The sequence below is a fragment of the Pseudophryne corroboree genome, chromosome 11, assembly GCF_028390025.1.
Source record: "Pseudophryne corroboree isolate aPseCor3 chromosome 11, aPseCor3.hap2, whole genome shotgun sequence".
NCBI classification, from domain to species: Eukaryota; Metazoa; Chordata; class Amphibia; order Anura; family Myobatrachidae; genus Pseudophryne; species Pseudophryne corroboree.
Window position 1 is genome coordinate 220,977,015 of NC_086454.1, and position 24,662 is coordinate 221,001,676.

The 24,662-nt window shown below is 45.9% G+C and overlaps 1 protein-coding gene and 1 pseudogene across 4 annotated transcripts in view; one reads left to right on the top strand and one right to left on the bottom strand.

Moving 5' to 3' along the window:
• Positions 1-24,662, top strand: part of DUS2 (dihydrouridine synthase 2) — a 625,618-nt gene that overhangs the window by 315,026 nt on the left and 285,930 nt on the right. For all 4 annotated transcript variants that reach the window (XM_063945271.1, XM_063945269.1, XM_063945270.1 and 1 more), the window contains one exon: positions 7,562-7,730. In XM_063945271.1, coding sequence (XP_063801341.1) covers positions 7,562-7,730 — 169 coding nt within the window. The remainder of the gene's footprint in view (positions 1-7,561; positions 7,731-24,662) is intronic.
• Positions 19,524-19,641, bottom strand: LOC134971358 (5S ribosomal RNA; annotated as a pseudogene).

Genomic DNA, 24,662 nt, shown 5'->3' on the forward strand with positions numbered 1-24,662 from the left:
TCCGGGGGAAGTCATCCCTACTCTAATCAAAGCTAGGAAGGAGGTAATGGCGAAGCATTATCACCGTATCTGGAGGAAATATATTTCTTGTTGTGAGGCCAAGCATGCTCCTACAGAAGATTTTCAGCTGGGGCGTTTTCTCCACTTTCTACAGACAGGAGTGGTTATGGGCCTTAAGTTAGGCTCCATTAAGGGCAGATTTCGGCCTTATCTATATTCTTTCAGACGGAATTGTCTCTTCTCCCAGAAGTCCAGACTTTTGTAAAGGGAGTGCTGCACATCCAACCTCCTTTTGTGCCCCCAGTGGCACAGTGGGACCTTAACGTGGTGTTACGGTTCCTTAAATCACACTGGTTTGAACCTCTTCAAACGGTGGAGTTAAAATTTCTCACTTGGAAAGTTGTCATGTTGTTGGCCTTGGCATCTGCGAGGCGGGTGTCCGAATTGGCGGCTTTGTCTCACAAGAGCCCCTATCTGATTTTCCATGTGGATCGAACGGAGTTGAGAACTCGTCCTCAATTTCTACCTAAGGTGGTTTCGTCGTTCCATATGAACCAACCTATTGTGGTGCCTGTGGCTACGGGTGACTTGGAGGATTCCAAGTCCCTTGATGTAGTCAGGGCCTTAAAAATTTAAGTAGCCAGGACGGCTTGAGTTAGGAAAACAGAGGCACTGTTTGTCCTGTATGCTGCCAACAAGGTTGGCGCTCCTGCTTCTAAGCAGACTATTGCTCGCTGGATCTGTAACACAATTCAGCAGGCTCATTCTACGGCCGGATTGCCGTTACCAAATTCGGTAAAGGCCCATTCCACTAGGAAGGTGGGCTCTTCTTGGGCGGCTGCCCGAGGCGTCTCAGCATTACAGCTGTGCCGAGCAGCTACTTGTTCGGGTTCAAACACTTTTGCAAAATCCTACAAGTTTGATACCCTGGCTGATGAGGACCTCATGTTTGCTCAATCGGTGCTGCAGAGTCATCCGCACTCTCCCGCCTGGTCTGGTGCTTTGGTATAATCCCCATGGTCCTTACAGAGTCCCCAGCATCCTCTAGGACGTAAGAGAAAATAAGATTTTAAACCTACCGGTAAATCTTTTTCTCCTAGTCCGTAGAGGATGCTGGGCGCCCGTCCCAGTGCGGACAATTTCTGCAAGGCTTGTATATAGTTGTTGCTTACATAAGGGTTATGTTACAGTTGTGATCAGTCTCTGGATGATGCTGTTTTATTCATACTGTTAACTGGTTTGGTATATTCCATGTTGTACGGTGTGTATAGTATGGGCTGGTATGTATCTCGCCCTTAGATTAACAAAAATCCTTTCCTCGTACTGTCCGTCTCCTCTTGGCACAGTTCTTTAACTGAGGTCTGGAGGAGGGGCATAGAGGGAGGAGCCAGTTTTAACCCATCTAAAGTCTTAGAGTGCCCATGTCTTCTGCGGAGCCCGTCTATACCCCATGGTCCTTACGGAGTCCCCAGCATCCTCTACGGACTAGGAGAAAAAGATTTACCGGTAGGTTTAAAATCTTATTATATCCACATATATATATATATATATATATATATATATATATATATATAGGACAGGAAGCCATATGCGTGCATGAGCAGTCCTATTTGTAGTTGTTGTGGATGTATAGAGATGTGTCCTCCTACATCTAGCCTCAATACACCATACAATAGGAGATGCCTGAGTGAGCGGACAGGTCCTGTGCATCTCCGCTAGGGTTGGGTGTTTTATTTCTGGTAAGAACGCATCTTAAATGCAACTAGATGTGGCTAGGATGCATCAAGAGGCTGTACTGATTAATTTGATATGCAGCACTTGTGCGTCCTAGCCGCATCAAGTTGTGTCTAAGATGCATTTTCAGCAAAAAAAGACACCCAACGCAAGCAGTCTCTCACGGAACCTGATGTGCCAAGAGGGGTTGTTTGGTGCGACTGCAGCACAGATGTATGATAACACATATGTATGATGGACAGGAAGCTATGTACGCACATGAGCAGTCTAATTTCTATTTGCTGTGTGGACAGGAAGCCATTTGCACGCATGGAGCGGTCTTACTTTCTAGTAGCTGTGTATGCAGTCATAGGACTTATATGTGTATAAATCAGCACAGAGTCACAGGTAAGTGCATCTGACATTTCGGTTTTAATAAACTTCAAGGACATAAACAAAATACAATAAAACACTTACCTAAATAGAAGAGTACACCAATTGTGTAGAAAGAGGCATCCCATTCACAGTAGCAATATGTGACATTATTAGACAGTGTCCAAAGTAGAGACACAAACCTGTGATACATCCGCACCCTGCTGCTTACTGAGCTTGGTTGCTTAGGAGACAAGTATACATAAAACTAGGCACCAAACCCCCAAATAGAGAAAAAGTAAAGTAAAGTAGAGAAAAAGTAATTCCAGAAAACATGGCAATGCAAGATAAATATGAATGTAGTCACAAGGATATGTCAAAGACTGTTGTGGTATACACATATCGGGGTATTCAATTGAAGTCGGAAACTGACGTCTTGTTGGAAAGACGGCAGTTTCCGACTATTTTAGGTCGGAAGAGGTTCCGACCTATTCAATGAGGCTTAATTTTTTACGAAAAGTCGGGAATTCCCAAGTTGTTGAAAAACACAAGGATCGGCGGATTAGCCGCGGATCCACGTGCCTTGGTCGGAAAATGCGGCCAAATCCAACAGGTTTTGGTCCTGTTTCCGACCATGTCAATCCCTAAAATAAATTGGCATTGTCGAGAATTTGTCGGATCCTGCCGCTCCAGCTCCACGCGGATTGTGTGTAGTATCAGAGGGTGGTAGTAGTAGGCAGGATGCTGACCGGGCGGTGGTACCGGAGCAGGCCAGGGCGGTGGCATGGGAGGGGTGTTGGGGGAAGAGAGGGTCTCTGTCGTCACCCGAGATACAGCTCTCCCTCAGGGAGTGGCAGGAGGAGTCAGGTACATCCCGGGCACACTGGCTGACTGCAGTTGCACGCTGTGATAAGTGATATGAATACACAGTAGTCCCTGGCACAGGCATTTAACTAGTAGGGTGTGAGCTTCCTATATAGGCTGCATGTGTTTTATATACAATACAACTAGTGCATCCTACCCAGTATCTTACTTATTGAAGTTCATTGAATACTGCTTTGTCGGATCTTTTCCGACAGTGCTTGTTGGAAAGGATCCGATAAGCATTGAATATACTCCATAGTAGCAAAAACTACACTTCTATAGCCAAAATTACTCATTTAAACCAAAAGTAGCGTAATAGCTAAATCTACATAAAAAGAAACTCCTAAATCACAGAAAGCAGCTGTATGATTGATATTCATTAAGGCCAAATGGATGAACTGAACTGAGTTTATGAATCCATCTGGCTTCTAATTGCAAAAACAATTTATTTGCTGTATTGCAGATGCAATATATCTGAAACACGTTGTTAACAGGCATATTGCTTGTCGCAGCGACCGCAGATTGCGGTCGAAGCAACTGGGCAGGCCATTCTGTATGTTGTTGGCCTTGGCCTGCAATGGGCAACCCCAGCATGAGAAAGAAAGAATTTTAGATTCGGCTTTTTAGCAGAATCTGCCATCCGTACTGAATAGTTATGACAGCCCACCCAGCCAGGGCTATAAAGAATGCATGGTGCCGGCGATACCAAGTGGCGGAGGGGGAAGGACACAATACTGTGTTCCTGGACTTCCTTGCAGTGGCAGTTGTAGAGCAGTCCATTATTGAAATAGGGGAGCCACATCAACTGCCACCCCTAAACACTGTCAAACATCGCTCCCATATTTGAATAAAGGACTGCTCTGCAACTACCCCTGCCAAAGCAGTCCAGCCTTATAGCGCAGAAGATTTTGTGATGAGTCGGTGGTATTTGCCTTTTGTACAGTATATATAGATTTCAGATATAAGTACTTAACCAACCTATTTCCAGTCAGGAGAGGATAGCGTCTCAATTATCAGAGGTTAACTTGTCACTTGAACTAAACATTGCCAAACCTCTCATAGGAGGAAAGGAGATATAGATATTTTCACTCTTAAATGCATTAAAGGAAAGCTTCATAGTCAGCAACTGCTTATCTGCTGTGTAAAGGGTACTGACAGCTCTCCCAGTCACCTTAAGTGTTGTGCAAAAATGTTTACCTTTTTACCGCCAAAGGAGGAGCCCTAAGGAGAGCGAGAAGCTAAGAAAGGAGACCTAGGACATTTTGGAATACAGTCAGCCTATCCCTGCAAACCTTACATATTTATCATACAGCGGGCGGAGCTTGTCCTGTCATCCCAGCATTTACAGCACTGAGCAGGGCAACATCAGAGGCGGGACAGGACAGGACAGAGAAGGAGGCGGATTATTCTTAGCGCCAGCCTTTTGACTGCATCAATCTGGGGAAGGCCCGCCTGGAGGTGCGGCCTGACAAAGATATATGTAAAAAAAAAAAAAAAAATCAATATTAAATTTGCTTAAATACCAGTGCTTTTTCCTGCTTACTTTACAAAGAGTTTGCATTGACACGTTTCATATAGGAATACGTTTTCAAAGATGATTTAAAATGTATTTGTTGCTTCTTAGTGAAAAATGTAGTGGAATTCACATTAACTGGGCAACCACCTATTTACCCATAGATTGAATAATCAGAATAAGCTTTATTGGCCAGGTATACTTGCGTATACTAGGAATTTGTCTTCGGGTTGCTATACAACAGCCTAGTAGGTACCAGATAAGCAGGTGGGGGGTGGGAGGGGGGAAGTAAAGTAACACAGATAGGTATACCGTAGGGACGCAAGTTAGTTACATGTACGTCTAGTCAGTCAATGTTCAGGAGTTCAGCAGGCGGACCACTTGGGGAAAGAAACCTTTGAGGCTTCTGGTGGACCTGGCGGGGATGGACCTGTAACGCCTGCCTGAGGGAAGCAAGTTAAACATGCTGTGGCCGGGGTGTAGCTGGTCTTTTACTATCTTCATTGCCCGCTTTTTAGCTCTGGACAGGTACAAGTCCTGGACTGAGGGAAGGTCGGCCCCGATGATCTTCTCTGCGGTTCTGACCACCTTTTGGAGCCTGCATCTGTCCCTCGCGCTGGCAGAGCTGTACCATACAAGTATCGAGGAGCACAGTACAGACTCCACAATCGCGGAGTAGAAGAGGAGCAGAAGCTTCTGTGGGATGTTGAACTTCCTTATTTGCTTGAGGAAGAACAACCTCTGCTGCGCTTTCCCAACAGTGGCGTCAGCGTTGGACCCCCATTTAAAGTCCCGGGAGATTGTGGTCCCTAGAAACTTGAAGGAGTCCACTAGCGATACCACACTGTCAGCAATTGTTAGCGGAGGTGCACTAGATGACTTCTTCCTGAAGTCCACTATCATCTCAACAGTTTTGAGGGGGTTGAGCTCAAGGTTGTTGTGGATGCACCACTGGGCCAGCCGGTCTATTTCCCGTCTATAGGCCGATTCGTCCCCGTCCTTGATGAGGCCGATGACGGTGGTGTCATCGGCGAATTTGATTATCTTTACTAATTGCACCTCTGAGGTACAGTCATTTGTGTACAGGGAGAAGAGCAGGGGTGAGAGGACACAGCCCTGAGGGGCCCCTGTACTAATGGACCGCGCTTGAGAGGTGAATTCCCCCGCTTTCACCACCTGTGTCCTATCTGTCAGGAAGTCTACTATCCAGGAACAGGTAGCTTCTGGGACCCCTAGGCGAAGTAATTTGGGGTGGAGGATGCTGAGGACGATTGTATTGAAGGCTGAGCTGAAATCGACAAACAGGACCCTCGCGTAGGTACCGGGAATGTCTAGGTGCTGTAGAATGTAGTGCAGTCCCAGGTTGACTGCATCCTCAACACACCAATTCGATCGATAGGTGAACTGCAGGGGGCCCATTTGGGGGCCAGTCACAGTTTTCAGGTGATCCAAAACCAGATGCTCGAACGTTTTCATGACCACAGACGTCAGTGCTATTGACCTGTAGTCGTTCAGGTTCGTGATAGAGGGTTTCTTGGGGACCGGGACGATAGTAGACCTTTTGAGGCAGGAAGGGACTTTCTGTAGCTCCAGCGATTTATTGAAGATCTTGGTGAATATGGGGGCGAGCTGACCCGCACATGCTCTTAGGGCAGATGGTGACCCTCCGTCAGGACCCGGAGCTTTCCTGAGTTTGGCCCTTTTGAACAATGCCTCCACCTCTTCTTGGGCGACTTGCAGTGCCTGGGGTTGGCCGTCGGTGTTCGGGGCATCGTATAGGTGATTGTTTGGGTTGCAGGGGACTTCTTTTGCGAACCTGCAATAAAAGTGGTTCAGTTCATCTGCTAGGTCTTGGTGCATGGTGGTGGACTTCGATGTTTTCCTATAGTTGGTTATGGATTGCATTCCTTTCCATACAGATACGGGGTCATTTGTGGAGAGATCGTTTGTCAGATTGTCCGAGAAACCGCTTTTTTGCTAGCCTGATTCCTTTAGTCAGAGAGTTCCTAGTACGGTTGTATAGTGCTCTGTCACTGCTGCTATATGTCTCCTGTTTGGTTCGACGAAGTTGCCTGAACTGGGCATTGAACCAGGGCTTGTTGTTGTTGTAAATGCAATAAGTCTTGGGAGGTACACACATGTCCTCACAGTAGCTGATGTAGGATGTGACAGTGTCTGTTAGGTCATTCAGGTCGGTTGCTGAGGCTTCGAAGACCCCCCATTCCGTGCAGTCAAAGCAGGCCTGGAGCTTCATCTTGGCCTCATTGGTCCATTTCTTAACAGTCTTGACGACAGGCTTAACCGCTCTCCGCTTCTGTGTATAGGTAGGGAGTAGTTGGACGAGGCAGTGGTCAGATAGGCCTAGTGCAGAACGTGGGATAGACCGGAAGGCAGACTTGAGGGTAGTGTAGCCGTGATCAAAGGTGCGCCCTTCTCTAGTGGGACACGTGACTTGTTGTTTGTACTTAGGTAGCTCCTTGCTCAGGTTAGTTCTGTTGAAGTCGCCCAGTACTATAAGCAGAGAGTCTGGGTGTTTTTGTTCTATGTCGGATATGCATACGGCCAGGTGGTGCAGGGCTTCGTTCGCGCAGGCGAGGGGGGGATGTACACTCCCACAAGGACAACTGAGGCAAATTCCCGGGGGGAATAGAAGGTGTTGCAGTTGATACTCAGCATTTCCAGGTTATGACCATAGTAATTTGCCTTCTGTTAATAAAGAAACATATTTCATACCATTGTGTATGTTATATTTCAGTATAGGTTAATGGTAAGTAGGTTTTATTATTTATACTTATTGAGGAGTGCCTAGTGTTGCACAGGTGTTTAATCACTTGCCTGGCATGGTCGCATCAGGTATTACCACACCAGCAAGTGCTTTATCTGACCTGGCCGAACAGGATGTGACCAGTCAGACAGTGTGAAGGGAAACTTCCTGCCCCAATAACTCAGCTAGTTCACGCAAAAAAAAAAAAAAAAAAAAGTCAATTTCTGAGCGGTTTTTTTTGGGGGGGAAATTGTCAGATAAGCAATAATTAGCTAATTAGCTAATGTAAGAAAGGTGTCACTATCTACACAGTTATGTAACATCTTTCTTTTCAGTGGAGGCTCACAGGAGATTATACGAGAGTTCGGAGACATAGAAGCATTTCGATCAGTCACGGCTTCTTCTTCTGTAATGATAGCACGGGCAGCCATGTGGAATCCTTCTTTGTTTCGGAGAGAGGGCACCTTGCCTATAGAAGATGTCATGCGTGATTACATTAGACACGTGAGTATTTTTTTTTTAAGACTTTACTTTTGATGTGTCTGACTTTGGGTGACTCGCAAGGCTGTGGGGAATAGGGCTTTACACTCTTCATATGCTCTGGTCACAGTTAATGTCTTTATTATAGCCATAAAGCAGAAGATAAATAAATGCATTTTAAAATTGCCCTCTTATTATCTGTGTATACATATTTTGGAATGGCATCAATACATTAAAATGGCCGATTAATATTCAGAACTATACCTCCAGTGCTTACAGCTCTTTTTATGACATTCAAAATTTCCTCTTCCCTTCTCCACTTCTTAGTAGAGATGGGATTTATGACCTCTGACCACTTATCTGACACTGACATAGCTTGTGGGTTGTGACTCTACAACAGTAAGAATTATGTTTTATTTTTAAGGAGTAAATCTATTCTAGAATCCTGTATTGTGTCTAGCACAAGTAAAGTAGAGTGCGTAGGGCGGCTGTGCCCCCTCCCTCACAGTTCTAATTGACTGGCCAAACGATGCCAGCGAATCAGCAGCTCCCCCATTCCACCCCACAGACACCACTAACGCAGGCCGGAAGAGAGAAGATCCTAAACAAAATACAGTAGGTGTGAGGATTTTTACATTGAGATGATTATTATTGCATGGGAGTGCCTAAACTGTTTCCCAGTTCTGCATCCGGCAGTCACATGTTCAATTAGCCAACTCCACCCTTATGTGGGAGGATGTAGTAGATGAGACAGTGGCATCCTAATTCATAGTGATATCGAGTGAAGTGAAGAGGGGAGCAACAGTCCTTCTATTGCTGGTAATGTTTTTTATTTGAATATTGCAACCTTCTTACATTTTATTTACATATTTACAAATTTACAACAAATAAATAAAGTAAAATTGAATAACAAACAAAAATTTCCCATTTATTCTTAACATTTCCTCCTTTTTACATTCCCTTCAAAATGTTACCTTAATTCTAACAATTTCCGTTAGAAACTTTCTTTTTCTGAAACTAGCCTCCTCATCCTCCTCCATACTCCCCTTTCACCTGTTCTTGAGCCCATACATACCTCTCTCACCCCTCCTTTCATTCCCCTCCACCTCCATTCACTCCACTCTCAATCCACCCATCCTCTCACCTTTTATACCATTTACTCTCCTTTCATCCTGGACAATCCAACATTTAAATGAGAAGTCAATAACAAATCTAGGCAGCTCTTCCAGTGTATGCAACCATTTAGAAAAGAAAAACAAATCTCAAAATTCTATTTCAACTAAAAAGTGAGATAGTTATAGAAAGTTTTTCCAGTACCTGGAGGCTAGAAATCTTCCATCACCCACTAAGGGGGCTTCAGCTGGCGCCACAAGTGGGACCAACTGACGACATCCAATCTCTCCTCCTCCATTTCCATCATCCGCTTCACCTCGTGTAGTATTAAGCCCTCCACCACTTCGCAGGGAAGGATTTTATTTCTCAGTGAAACCTGACACCGTGCATTCCATAAGTGATACCTGACAGCTAGACTTATCATAAAAATTGTGCATAAATCAAATTCTTCATACCCTTTGAGTGCCCCATATGCCCATCCCGGGTAATCCAGACCAGAAAGACAAGGTATTCCTAGAGCGCTTGACACTCTTTTGCAAATGTTTATATTAAAAGGACACTGAAGCAAGAAATGGTCCATACTCTCCTCCTGACCTTGACACTCCTCCCGTGGACAATCACGATCATTGGATCTTCTAAACTTCAGGTTCCCCCTAACATAGAGCTTCCCTTGGAATGAGAACCAGGCGATGTCCCTAAATTTCAACGGGATCCTCTGAGAATTTATCAGAAAAATCCCTTCTGAACATACAGTTTCTGGGCAATCCTTCAGGGCCAATGGGACATGGAAGTGAGTTTGCAAGACCCTCTTCCCCAACTCCTTCCTACTGAGATCTCTTAACTCCCCCACTCCCAAGCCCCATCGCCCAATCACTTTCAAGCACTGGATCACATAGATCGGGAGGTAGCCTCTTCTACGCCGAGAGTTTCTCAAGTGACCTCCTTCTATCCATACTGTGAGGAAGGGAGATATCCATTCCCCAAAACCGTCTGCCCACCGAGGAGGGGTCTCTGAAAACAGACCCCCAAAATTCATTTTTAAAAAAGCTGTTATAAAAAACACCACAGGGTTGACCATATCCAGTCCCCCCTTGGTCCTCGGTTTGCACGCAATGCCTCTCTTGACTATATTCATTTTGTTCCCCCACAACAGCAGGAAAAACAAAGAGCCAATTTTAGACCACAGTGGTTGTGGCAAAAAACATACATAACTGACATATAAAAATAATGGGATCAGGTAGGTTTTACACAAATCAACCCTTTCCCTCAGTGAGAATTTCCATCCTCTCCAACTTCTTACTTTCCGGGTCGCCTCTTCCAGTATCCTTTCCCAATTTGCTGTGGCATAATCGCCCTGGTCGAATCTTATTCCTAGAATCTTAATTGGATGGCTGGCCACGGGGAGGCTGTCCGGAAGGTCGAATTCCCTACCTTCCTCCCCCATCCAGAAAACTTCACACTTGTCCTGATTTATCATGGAGCCCGAGGCTCCTGAGTATTCGCCTATCAGTTGGTCCACATCACAGGCCTCTGTGTTTGACGACAGAACCACTGTAACATCATCAGCATAGGCAATTACCCTTAGTGGTTCTCCCTGGCCCAGCTGCACCCCTCCCACCATGCTGTCCTCAATCCTCCGAATAAAAGGATCGATCGCAAACACGTAAAGAAGAGGGCTCAGGGGGCAACCCTGACGGACACCAGAGTTCACCACAAAGGCAGGCCCTACCCAACCATTAACAAGCGGGAAGCTCTCGGCCTTGCTGTACAATATGCGTAGCCAATTGACTAGTTTAACTGGAATGCCATACCTTTCCAGCAAAGTCCAGAGGTACTCATGGTTGACTCGGTCAAAAGCTTTGGACTGATCCAATGCCAGTAAATACTTCCCCCACTTCTCTACCTTGCACCGTTCTATGGCCTCCCGGACACCAAGGACAGCACTAAATGTGCTTCGACCTTTCACAGTACAATGCTGAGAAGTTGAGAGCAACTGCCCGGAAAATTCCATCAGCCTATTAAATATGATTTTTGCCAACACCTTTCTATCCGTATTGAGGAGTGCTATGGGGCGCCAATTCTCAATGCGGGCTGGGTCCTTTCCTTTAGAGAGTAAGATAAGCGCAGAAAGCCTCATGGAGGGAGGGAGTTCACCCTCTGTCAGGCCACTGTTAAAAACCTCCACGAGACGAGGTGCCAGGACATCTGAGAATTCTTTATAGAATTCAGCTGTCAAACCATCTGGCCCAGGTGTCTTTTTTAATGTTAAACCGCCAATTGCTTCCCTGACCTCCTCCACTGATATCTCACTCTCTAAGCAATCAATTGAGGCATCCGGTTCTACAAGCCCTGGTATCCTCCCCAGAAAATCCTCCATCTTTTCTCTGCTAAGTGCCTTCTCGGACAGCAGATCAGTGTAATAGGTTCTAATGACTTCCAGGATGCCCTCTCTCCCCTCCTGCACGACACCCTTTCCATCAATCAGACCTCTGATTTCCTTTAACTCAATCTTTCGCCTACAATTCTGGTAGGGATCCGGGGAGTGGTACTTGCCATAATCCCTCTCCCGAATCAAAGACGAAAGTCGACTATACTGCAACTGCTGCATCCGAGATTTCACCCGGGAGATTTCCCCATCATCTCCTCTTTCAGAGATCAGGAAGTCTAATTTCCTCCTCAGAGCATAGTAGGCATTTTTCTTTACCAAGTTTTTCTTTGCTACCAGCCACTTGAAAAACCCTCGGGTCCTCTCTTTGACTTCCTCCCACCACTCCGATCTACTCCATCCTGCCTCCAACAGTGTTTCCTGTGCTTGGAAGAATTCCCTAAAAGATTGTCTTACCTTCTCTTCCTTTAAGAGCTCTGAGTTCAGCCTCCATAGGCCCCTTCCTTTCGAAATGGACTGTGAGGCATTCAAAGAAAAAGTCAAGAACCCGTGATCCGAAAATTCTACCAACCTTACCTGTGAAGGCAAAGTCTTAGAAGTTTCTTTAACAAAAAATCTATCTATTCTAGTCCTACTCTGACCACTAAAATAAGTGTAACCCGTGAGGTCTGGATGGTGCCGAATATGAACATCAACCAAACCCGCCTGCCTAACCATTGATACTAAATAATTTGAATCATAGCCCATGGTTTTTTTGGCTCCTCCCCTGTCTTTTGGCCTAACTACGGCGTTGAAATCGCCACCAAAAACAACCTGCTGGGCCGTAAAAAGAAATGGCTTGATCCTCTTGAAAAGGCATTTCCTATCCCAGGCTGTCTGGGGCCCATAGATGTTGATCAGCCTTAGGTCATGCCCTCTCAAGGTGACATCTAAGATCATACACCTTCCAATTTGTAACTCAATAACCTTGTGCACAGTTACTATGCCGGCAAAAAGTACCGCCACCCCACCATAAGGCTCAGCCGCAAGAGACCACTAGGAGGGCCCACCTCTCCACTCGCTTTTGGCTTTGTGGAGAGCCGCCAACCTGTTAACCCGGGTCTCCTGCAAAAACAAAATATCAAAATCCTGGTTGTTAAAAAATTCAAAAGCCATAAACCGAGCCTTATCGGAAAGAACGGAAGCCACATTAATCGTGGCGCATCGTATAGGGTGGAGATCCATGTTTCTTTGGTGATTGAGCTTCACTACCCATTTTCCTTATTCACTTCTCCCCACCACCTCCATCACCATCACCACCACCAACACCACATTCCATTCTTACGACAGCCTCACCTTCTTTCATCCCGGCTCCCTCCACGCCTGAACCAGGATCTGGGGGTTTCCGGGCAGGATCCATTGAAGGCGAATCCTTCTCTATTGTGGATTCCTGCACTCCCTCCCTAATTTCCTCCATGTTTGATTCTACATGATCACCTTCCTCCTTGTCCTTCCCCACTAATGTAGATCCTACCGGGTCCCACTCCAACTCACTTTCTGATTCTTTCCCTGAAACCTCCGTTAAACTTCCTTTTCTCTCCTTCTTTTTTTTTCCACCTTCCCCACTCCCTTTCTCTCTCTTCCTTCTCTTCCTTACTTTCCTTTGCTTTAGCACTAGCTCTCCTTTTTCTTTCATTATTTCCCCCTCTTCTTCATCCGTAGGTGCCCCTTCAAACCTATTGAAAAGTAGTACATTTTCTTTAATTATCCCTGCCTGCCTTTTTCCTCCCTTTACTACTAGTTGGAACCCCTCATCTTTATCTTCCTTTCCTTCCTTTCCCTTCCCTCTTCCTCCTGCTAACTTCCATTCCACCTTCCCTTCCTGTACCTTCACTGATCCTACTTGCACATTTTTCTCTCTTTCTTCCTTCTCCTTTGCCCTCCTCTGTGTTACAAACTCCTCTACACTTTCTCTTCTCCTCCTCCATTCTTGTTTTCACCGCTTCCGGGCACCTACTATATGGGTGACCTTCACCCCCACATAAATTGCAACAAATTATATTACATGTCTTTGAAGTATGGCCCAGTCCGCCGCCGCATAGATTGCACTTGACCGCGTCACACTCATGGTTCAAGTGCCCAGGGTCACCACACCTGAAACAAGTCTTTGGCTGACCCTGGTAGAACACCTGAATGCGATCGCGGCCAATGTATGCGGCGGACGGCAGATGTTTTACACCTTCTCCACTTCTCAACAAGTGCACGTTTGCTGACGTATTGCTGGTCCGGGTAGGTCAGTTTCATGATTGTCGCCGCTTGAAATCTGCCACTGACCGCAGTAACTATGTAAATTAAAAAAAATTTCCTCACAGGTACAATTCGACTGGAACCCCCGTTTAATACATTGACCTCACAATCTGGATAAATATGGAGGTGTGCTACCCGCTACCTAAAGAGTACCCATTTCACAGAAAGGAAAAAGGGGTAGCGCTGTGGTGCACTCAGTCGATTAGCTTGAAAGTAATATTTAAAACATAACTTTTAATAAATATATCTAAATATAATAAACTCCCCACCAAGTCGATGTAAAAAGCGAAATATTAAAAGATAAAAAAGATAAGAATGAAATATTAAAATCTAACGCTGGAATGTCTGTAATGACTCCTGCTGTAATACAATACTCGAGCCAAATATCGATCAATTTACTGTGACTAGAAGTGGTCTTATACTATATCTTGGCCACTAGTTATGTTGTCATGTGATTCGCTGAGAATGACAGAAATCACTCCTCCAATATTCTAGCAAAATATAATTTTCTAGTTGGGGAGTGGGCTGTCACTGGCTCTTAATCTTAAATATAGAGTCCAATCCTGTCCATGTAAATCTGTCTGATAATCAATATGGGGAAATAGGTCACTGAATAGTCAATATAAATTTGTAATAGGATTTTAATTCTGTATTTACCTCCGGGTTATGCTGATACAGCCGGAGTTATAATCCTACAGTTGATTAGACAGTGTATGATATTATCTATTGTCTTCTGTCTGCTGAATTCAATCGTTTATTTCCCACATAAGAGGTTATAGGAATGTATCCATAGTATATTCAATCCTGCATTATTACAAAACTGTCCAGATGAAACCATGTAACGATTTAACAGTTTATCTAGTTACATAATCCTCTGTGTGCTGCTCATGTATAGAGTCTAATCTTGGCTCCGTAGTCAGCACATATTATAGGTTCAGTTACAGTTCCATCTCTTGTGGGTATGCAGAGTTAGACTTACTCCCAAGTACTGCCTCATTAAGTGTGTCGCTATTATGTGCTGTTTAATAATTCAAACTAAGTCTATTATCTGTGAGACTGTGTGGTAGAACGTCTCACTAAATCATAGCCATCACACAGCTACAATAAGTAAATGCAGCTGTCACGTTGTATATCAGTGCTTATACTGGACTCGAGTCTCACGTCGTGATATACACAGTAGTATGAGTGCTAGCAAAGATCCACTGTGACTATAAACCATTGGTTGATAAATTGGCTATAGAATAAATAAACATAAGTATTAAAACATAATAGACTCGCTCTTACTAGCACTATGAAGCGGGATATTACTGACTAATAGTCCTCACAACGCTGCACAGGACTTCTGGAACTATCCCACAGTGTAACAGGACTTTGGATTGGAATATAAACCTCGTATTGAGGGCAGTGGTGTATTTACTAGCATTGCCTCACTCAGCTAATACCACTTCAATAAAATTATTGTAGGTAACACATGACATATTGTGTGATTTCACAGTAATCACAGGAGCATATACAGAACTACCAGCGCATCACTCCAATGCGCATTTCGCCTATAGCTTAATCATGGAGCCGACCCGATGAGCGGGTCCGCCATGTTTATATAGGGATGTGTGTCCATTCAAAAGTATGGTGGACAATCAGAGCGGGTCAAGATCAGAGCCCGGCTCGTTCATCCGAACTTAGCCGCTCATCGCGTCACCAAGCAGAGCTGAGTAATCAATCTCATATCTTCCCCGCTCAATGTTAATAATGATCAGAATCCCAAGAAAAGAATCATTACGTATTCTAGTCACGGAACTCAAGGATGGAACAGTTCGACTAGTATTCGAACAGGTAAAAAACAGGTAAATAAACTGTTGCTGACACATGTGGATCTTCCTCTATTTAGCTCTCTTTCAAGTATCCTTATATGGTAAAACTAGAGCTATAGGGGATACATTCTATACTCTGCATACTGTATATGAATTGGTTGAATTCTCTGTTCTATCCACTATCAGCGTATTGTATATACCCTTGAATTTTAGAGGTATGATGTTGATAACTTATAATTGACTGAATTTATATTTCTCTTACGTCCTAGAGGATGCTGGGGTCCATATTAATATCATGGGGTATAGACGGGTCCACCAGGAGCCATTGGCACTTTAAGAGTTTAATAGTGTGGGCTGGCTCCTCCCTCTATGCCCTTCTACCAGACTCAGTTTAGAAAATGTGCCCGGAGGAGCCGATCACAGCTTGGTGTGCTCTACAGAGTTCTTCTGGTAAAGTTTAATTTTTTCTTTCAGGTTTTTTTATTTTACAGGGAGGCTGTTGGCGACAGCTCCCGCTGACTGGACGGTGGCTCCAGAGGGGTCTGATGGCGCCCCGACGCAGGGGAACACTCGCCCCGGCAGCAGGCCGCCACCTCCCTCAGAAGCTGAAGTGTGGCGAGTCAGTCACTGTTCCCCCTTGCAAGCGGGGGGACAGTATGAAGAGGGCGGCTACGGGTCAGGAGCGCTCCTGGAAGGCTCAGCAGTACCTTGGTGCGGCGCTTGGGAGGAAGCGCCCTGGGCCAGCTCCGGACCCTACACTGGTTTTCTTCACCGTGTCGGGGTCTGCGGACCCAGGTCAGCATATTCAGCCGGCCAGTCTAATCATCTTGTGAGCGGGAAGACTGCACCATTGAAGGGGGCGGAGCTTCTCAGAGAGGAACCAGCAGTGTTCAGCGCCATTTTTCCTGCCTGGAGCCACGGTTCACTGGACCCAGGTACCTCCAGAGCTTTCTCCAGCAGTCTGTACGGTACCAGGGGGCTGTGGAAGGTGGGGGAGGCTGCTTAAAGGCTGCACCACCTATTAAGGGACACAGTCAGCACTGGGAAGGGACTCCCTTTACCTGAAAAGTGCTGTGTGTCGGTTGGCTCCAATCTCTGTGTCTCTCTGCCATTCTTGGGGGGGCAACTCTGTCCTCAAAATACCCTGTGTGTTTGTGGGGTGTTTGTGCAACGATTTCATATGCTGCGGGGGATTTGTCTTCCCAGGAAGACTCCATTCCATGTAATCAGGAACGCACTGTTTTAGCACAGATCCCAGCTAGAGAGCCAGAATGGTTAGTCTCTTTGAGGGGGAATATTTCTCAGATTTCTGATAAGGTGGCTAGGACTGAGCATGCCACTCAGATCCTCCAGTCCTCTATGGTGGTATGGTCTGATCCTGCCTCCTCAGGATCCCCTGCAGTACTTTCTAATAAGCGTGCGCTTGCAATTATGCAGGATGACACGGACACCGACTCTGACACTGCAGACGGTGATGGGGAGGTGTTGCGGAGGACGGCATCGCTTGCCAGGGGGGTGCAGTTGATGATTGAGGCTGTTAGGGATGTTTTACACATTTCAGACACAGCTCCGGAACATGTGGAGGAGGCCTTCTTCACAGATAATAAGAAGCCCCCCCCCTCTTACTTTCCCGGCATCCAAGGAATTGAATGCTATCTTTGAAAAGGCATGGGAAACTCCGGAAATGAAATTCCAGGTTCCCAAGAGAGTCTTGGTGACTTTTCCCTTCCGAAGAGGTGGAAGTCCCTACCAATAGTCAATGCCTCTGTATCCAGGCTGTCCAAACAGGTAGTTTTACTGGTCCTGGGATCTACCACGTTAAAGGACCCGGCAGGAAAGATACCCACTCCCGCAGGTTCCCAGACCCAGAAGCCCGCTTCTGACACCCCTGAGTCCTCCGCATGACAGTGGACAGCTAGGCCTGGAGGAAGGTCAGGTGGGGGCGAGACTCCGGGAGTTCAGCCACGTCTGGGTGTCGTCGGGTCTGGACCCCTGGGTTCTGGATATAGTGTCTAGGGGGTACAGACTGGAGTTTCAAGAGCCCCCGCCTCACCGTTTCTTCAAGTCAGGCTTACCAGCGCTGCTGGCGGACAGGACAATTCTTCTGGGGGCCATCAGGAAATTGGTGGTGTCAGAGGTCATTGTTCAGGTACCTCTTCAGCAACGTAACAAGGGTGGTTATTCAAACCTTTTTGTGGTACCGAAACCGGATGGTTCGGTACAGCCTATTCTAAATTTAAAGTCTTTGAACCCTTTTCTCAAGGAGTTCAAATTCAAGATGGAATCTCTGAGAGCTGTCGTTTCATGGCTGTCTGAGGGGGAGTTCCTGGTGTCCCTAGACATCAAGGATGCCTACCTCCACATTCCCATTTGGCCGCCGCATCAAGCTTATCTCAGGTTTGCGCTGATGGACAATCACTGTCAGTTCCAGGCGCTGCCGTTTGGCCTCTCAACAGCACCAAGGATCTTCACCAAGGTGATGGCGGAGATGATGGGGGTGAACATAATTCCATATCTGGACGATCTGCTGATCAAGACGTCATCCGGGGAGAGGTTGTTGCGGTCCATCGCACTCACGACACAGCTGCTCAGGAAGTACGGTTGGATCCTGAACCTTCCGAAGTCTCATTTGGAGCCAACAAGGCGGCTGTCTTTCCTGGAAATGATCCTCGACACGGAAGTGCAGAGGGTATTTCTCCTGGCAGAGAAAGCGTTGGTGATTCAAACAATGGTCCGGGATGTCCTACAGCCTACCTGGGTATCGGTTCATCAATGCATACGCCTTCTGGGGAAGATGGTTGCTGCCTACGAGGCTCTGCAGTACGGCAGGTTTCATTGCTCGACCTTTTCAACTGGACCTCTTGGACCAGTTGTCGGGCTCTCACCTACACATGCACAAGAGGATACGTCTTCAAAAGCCAGGATTTCACTCCTCTGGTGGCTGCAACTTCCACACCTTCTGGAAGGGCGAAGGTTCGGAATTCAAGACTGGATCCATTTAACCACATATGCAAGTCTAAGTGGTTGGGGAGCGATCGCTCTGGGGGAAACCTTTCAAGGACGATGGTCGGATCAAGAGTCACTTCTCCCAATAAACATCCTGGAACTCAGGGCCGTTTACAACGCCCTTCTGCAAGCAGCACACCTTCTACAGGATCGGGCTGTTCAGGTGCAGTCGGACAATGTGACCACAGTAGCCTACATAAACCGACAAGGCGGAACGAAGAGCAGAGCTGCCATGGCAGAGGTGTCAAAAATCCTCATCTGGGCAGAAAGGCACGCGGTGGCGATGTCGGCGATCTTCATTCCGGGCGTAGACAACTGGTGTTAGGGTCTCCTGCTCTATGCTGCCACGTCGTCATGGCAACCGGGAGACAAGTGCTAGCGGAGTAACCTGAGCGTAGCTGATACTCCAGTTCGGGTCTTTTGCTGTGCAGTGGTTACAGGCTCTGTGCACGGCAGGGGATCCGGTGCTGTTTTTTGTGCTCACAGTCTGTGAGGTCTGAGTGGGGCGTGGACAGCACCTGCTATATAAACCCTCTTGCATACAAAGGGAGAGAAAGAAAGCTCTTGTGTGGGCGCACTCTTGAAAAAAGAAGAAATAAGAGAAAATTCTTCAGATATGAGTTGAAAAATATAAAAACACTATTTATTGGGTAATTGATTAAAAATTATTAATATCCCACTGTGATCAAAAAGAATTTTTTTAGTTAGTTGATAAATATTTATTTTTTATTTTTTATATTTATATATCTCTTTTGAAAAATTATTGAGAGAATAAGCGAAAGGAAAGGGAAAGGAAATGTTCTGGTCTCAGTAATCACACAAAACGGATTAGAAAGGTTACAGACACTTGATAGTCTGACAACCGTTTCTCCTGACCAGCACAGAAATTCTGTGTTAATGAAAACAGGGAGATCCAACACTATGTCTTTGAAAGACCACTTAGGGGGTCAATGTTGGACAAATTACTGATCACCTGGTATACCTAGGTCGCAAATTTATCGACATGTCTTACATACTCTTAAATGTATTGAAATGATTGCCATAATAGGAGAAAGAGAAAAAGGGTAAAGAGATGAGTGAAAAAAGAAGAAAAAAGAAGAAAAAGATGGGTATGTGGGAGGGGAAAGAGGGGAAGGGAAAGAAAGGGGAGGGAAGTGAAAAAGTGGTGATACTGCTGTTGGTGTCCACCCTTCAGATGAAGGGGAATAGTGTCCTTCTCTACAACACCAGGTATTCCCAAGAAGTCTCCTTTCCGGTACTGACCTGGCCCAACGCTGCTTTGCTTCCAAGATCGGACGAGATCGGGCATTAACAGCGTGGTATGATAGTAGAGAGGCTATCTACCAATGAGAGTGCACCTATGTAAGAAAAGTGGATAAGAATAAAGGAAAGAAAATAGTCTAAATAATGTGTGGATCTGCTTTCCACGTTAGGCAAGGTGACTCATTTACCAAATGGCCGGTGATGCACCCTGGATCGTGGAAGAGAGTCCACTAAAATGGGATAGACCAGTGAAGAGCAAAACAAGGGGGGTGGGGGGGGGGAAGGGGAAGGGCAAAGAAGGTAAAGGGAGGGAGGAAGAAGGAGGAATGGAGGAAAAAAGAATTATAGGATCACAGAAAATTATGGTAATCAAATTGTGTTAATGGTCACAGGAGGGTTGACCAAGTAGAGAAAAAACACCTGATGTCTCTATATATAACAAAGATTAACATGTCGTTTGAAAGCACACAAAGTGAATGGGTGGATTACATGAAATAGGACCTGGTATGTCATGTGTATAAGCACCTAGGAGTACAGTGATAGGGATTCACTGTTTTTGCACCAAGTTTGCATGATATCTAAAACATCATCAGGTAAATTTACAATTTATATACAATGATGTCAGATATGCTATGTGCCTGGGCACCTATGAATACAGTGATACAAGTTCACTGATGATAAGAGAGCAGTGCAATGCACACCTTATTTATTCTGACTGGTATACTGGGTAAAATAACCCTATATATGCAAAAATGATGAGTTATACAGTGGGTGGGAAATTCCCCAGATTAAGATCTCTAACGTCTCTTTAGTATAATTACACTTAACATTGTAGAGTTAGAAATAGCAAGTTTGATACTCATGGTGTGGGGATAACAAATTCTGGTAATCAGTAATTATCCATGGAAGAATCTCCTGTTGGGATCCGTAAAAAAACGCGTTTCGCCCGTTAGGCTTGTTCACTTCCGGGATCTCACATTTCCTATCTGATTGTGGGGTTTAAAAGACCCTGTTAATTAGAATAGCAGCCAATCGGAAATTGCTTACTATTACGGGCAGCTGTGGAAGCGTGTTGACGGCGCTTCCCGGCTGACGTCAGCAACACGTGATCGACATTCACGGCTGACGTCAGTGGCACATGATTGAGACCTGGTCACGTGGGGAGAAGGGCGCTAGTGAGTGTGCGCACAGGGGGGAGATCACATCGTCATGACGTCTGTCACACGTGATCGGAACATGGTCACATTGGGAACAGGGCGCTACTGAGTATGCGCAAGGAAAAGAGGGAGATCCCTATCGTCATGGTAACCTGGTATGATGAAGCAGCGCCATATCATAAAAGGGTATTCCAGTAGTTAGCGTGGGAGGCTCCCTGTTGCCATAGTAACTGAGGCGCGCGAGGTGGCGACTTGTTATTAAGAATGATATGCATATTAAGTTGGGAGTGTATTAGATAACAGAATAAAATATATATCAAAAAGGCCAAGAATATGCCTTGTATTGTAGCTGTTATGGTAGGAACTGTAGTAATGAGAATTCGTTGTAATGTGTGGTGTAAGGAGATAATAGGAGTGGGATAACAAAGGTATATTACTAAATAATAAAAAATGACAGTGAAATAGTATGATCTAAAAAAGAAAATAAGGATAAACAATGTGTCACTTGGTGAAATTGCTAGGGGAAGGGGATTATTGGGGGGGGGGGGAAGGGGGGGTGGTGAAGGGGAAAAAAAAAACCCCTCTTCTCAGGTTAGGCAGATGCTGCTGAATCTTTGTTGGTTAGTCAGTTCCTGAAAGCTAGCTAGTACTGTGTAAACTTTGTATTTGTTTGTTGCTTACTGCAAATAGGCCTTGGGATTTGGTATTACACTCTGCCAATTCAGACCTAGCAGTAAGACTGGAGTCAGTCGTTTAACCTGCTGGGGTTCTTTTGCTACTCTGTGAACCTAGCAAGTTTGCGGCTGTATTCTCAGACTTGCCTGCCAAAATCCTTTATCACTGTGCAAGGTGTTCAGGTGTCAGTTTAGTGGCAGTAAGCTGAACCAGTGCACTGCAAGTGAGGACAAGGATTGTGGAGACTCTCCTTGTGTCTATTATTCCATCTCTGACCAAGGAGTTTACTGCCACACCCGTTGGTAACCCTTTAGGGTTTTGCTGTTGCCCTTAGCAACAGCATTTCGGGTTCTCTACGTATTAAATCACTACATCTTGCTTCTTTCCATCTGAGCATTCCTAATATTAGGGAGACACCCAGTTTCTTAGCCTTTGGGCTTCTCTGTTCACTTTGTGTTTATTTTGTTACCCTATCACCTTCTGTGTATGTAATGTCATATTCCCCAGTCTGTCTGTGAGTTCATTTGTTTTGCAGCCCTCACCGTTCAGACACCAGTACATTCCTGCTGGCACTGGTGTGCATAACATATTCAGCAGCCTAATACTCCTGTTGAAATTTTGTGGGAATATGGAGCATACCCCTCAAAATACTTTGCAACAGGTGGTCGATCAGGTGCAGGTCCTGACTCGACAATTTAATGATTTGTCCATTAAAATGCACACCTCGCAGGCCGCTGGCGGAGCTCCCGCAGCAGCAGTACCTTCAGGGGTTAAGGAGCCGAAAGTAAATCTCCCGGATCGTTTTTCTGGAGATCGCTCGCAGTTCTTTTGTTTCAAGGAGAGCTGCAAGCTATATTTCCAGCTTAGGCCTCAGTCTTCTGGGTCGGAGATTCAGCGGGTGGGCATAGTGATTTCCTTGCTACAAGGAGACCCACAGGTCTGGGCATATGGGTTGCAGCCTGACTGTCCGTCGCTTAAAAGTGTTGATGCTTTTTTTACGGCACTGGGCATGTTGTATGATGACCCTGACAAGACGGCCTCAGCCGAGGCTCAGATTTCGATCCTTAAGCAAGGGCGAAGGCCAGTTGAGGTTTATTGTACGGAGTTTTGGAGGTTGGCCCATGATACCCAGTGGAATGACCCAGCCCTGAGACACCAGTACCGAAGAGGTCTTTCTAACCAGTTAAAAGACCAACTGGTACAATATCCCTTGCCTGATAGCTTGGATCAGCTCATGCAGTTATCCATTCGGGTGGATAGACGGCTGAGAGAGCGCAGGCTTGAAAGGGAGACCGAGGTTTCCTTCTTTCCCAAGGGAACCTCAGACTCTGAGGAATTTTCCGAGGAGCCTATGCATTTTGGGGCTACCCGCCTCTCCTCGCGTGAGAAGACGCGGAGGAAACAGCAGGGGTTATGTATGTACTGTGGGAATAAAGGTCATGTGGTAGTATCATGCCCAGAAAAGCCGGAAAACTTCAGGGCCTGAGGGTGATGGGAAATATCCTGTCAGGCCAGAAGTCAGAATTTCCCAAGAAGACTTTTATCATTCTGGTGACCTTGAAGATCCTCGGTCAAACTGTCAAGACTGAGGCCTTTGTGGACAGTGGGGCCGACGGGGTTTTTATGGACCGCCAATTCGCCCTGAAACACTCTGTTCCCTTAGTACCCTTGGCATCGGAAATTGAGATTTGTGGGTTAAACGGGGAACCATTATCCCAGGGTAAAATTACCTCTTGCACTAGCCAGATTTCTTTGTCTATTGGAGCCACACACTCTGAAAAATTGTCCTTTTATGTGACTGTCTGTACTTTTGCCCCATTGGTGTTGGGGTTAGCCTGGTTAAGGGCCCACAATCCTCAATTTGACTGGGTCTCTGGGGAGATTCTTAGTTGGGGTACTGATTGTTTCAGGAGTTGCTTGAGCCTTCCAGTCAGGCTTTCGCAGCTAAGTTTGCCAGGATGTTATGCAGATTTTGCGGACGTGTTCTCCAAAAGAGTTGCAGAGGTACTACCTCTCCATCGCCCCTATGACTGTGCCATTGATTTGTTGCCGAATGCTAAGCTTCCCAAGAGCAGGTTGTACTCCCTGTCACGTCCTGAGACTCAGGCTATGGCAGAGTACATTCAGGAGAACTTGGCTAAGGGATTTATCAGACCTTCACAGTCTCCAGTTGGGTCGGGGTTCTTCTTCGTGGGTAAAAAGGACGGTTCGTTGCGACCCTGCATCGACTTCAGGGAATTGAACCGTATCACGATTAAAAACTCATACCCACTGCCTCTCATTTCGGTCTTGTTTGACCAGCTTCGTACTGCCACCATTTTTTCTAAGATTGACCTACGCGGTGCGTACAATCTAATCCGAATAAGAGAGGGGGATGAATGGAAGACTGCCTTTAATACCCACTCAGGGCATTATGAATATTTGGTGATGCCTTTTGGGCTCTGTAATGCCCCGGCAGTCTTCCAGGACTTCATGAACGATGTGCTCAGGGAATATTTGGATAGATTCTTAGTTGTATACTTAGATGACATCCTAATCTTCTCCCATTCCCTGGAGGAACATCGGAAGCATGTACGCTTAGTCCTCCAGAAACTCAGAGACCACCAGCTTGGGGCAAAGCTGGAGAAGTGCGAATTTGAAGTTCAGCAAATCGCATTTCTAGGATATATTATCTCCCCAGAAGGTTTCCAAATGGAGGGTTCCAAGGTACAGGCAGTCCTGGATTGGGTGCAGCCCACTAGTTTGAAGGCGCTTCAGCGTTTTCTGGGCTTTGCAAATTTTTATAGACGATTTATCGCTGGATTTTCGTCTATAGTGGCGCCCTTGGTGGCACTCACTAAGAAAGGGGCGGATGTTGCTCACTGGTCTTGTGAGGCCAAAGCGGCTTTTGCCCGTCTCAAAAGGGCATTTGTCTCGGCCAAGGTGCTGCGACACCCAGATCCAGAGCGTCCTTTTGTGGTGGAGGTGGATGCCTCTGAGATGGGTATTGGGGCAGTGCTCTCTCAGATGGGGGTGTCTGATAATCGCCTTCATCCCTGTGATTACTTTTCCCGTAAATTTTCGCCTGCCGAGATGAATTATGACGTGGGTAACTGGGAATTGTTGGCTATTAAGGATGCACTCGAGGAGTGGAGACACTGGCTTGAGGGGGCTAAGTTTGTGGTCTCAATTCTCACCGACCATAAGAATTTGGCATATTTAGAGTCAGCGTAGCGCCTCAATGCCAGGCAGGCACGATGGGCTTTGTTTTTTGCTCGCT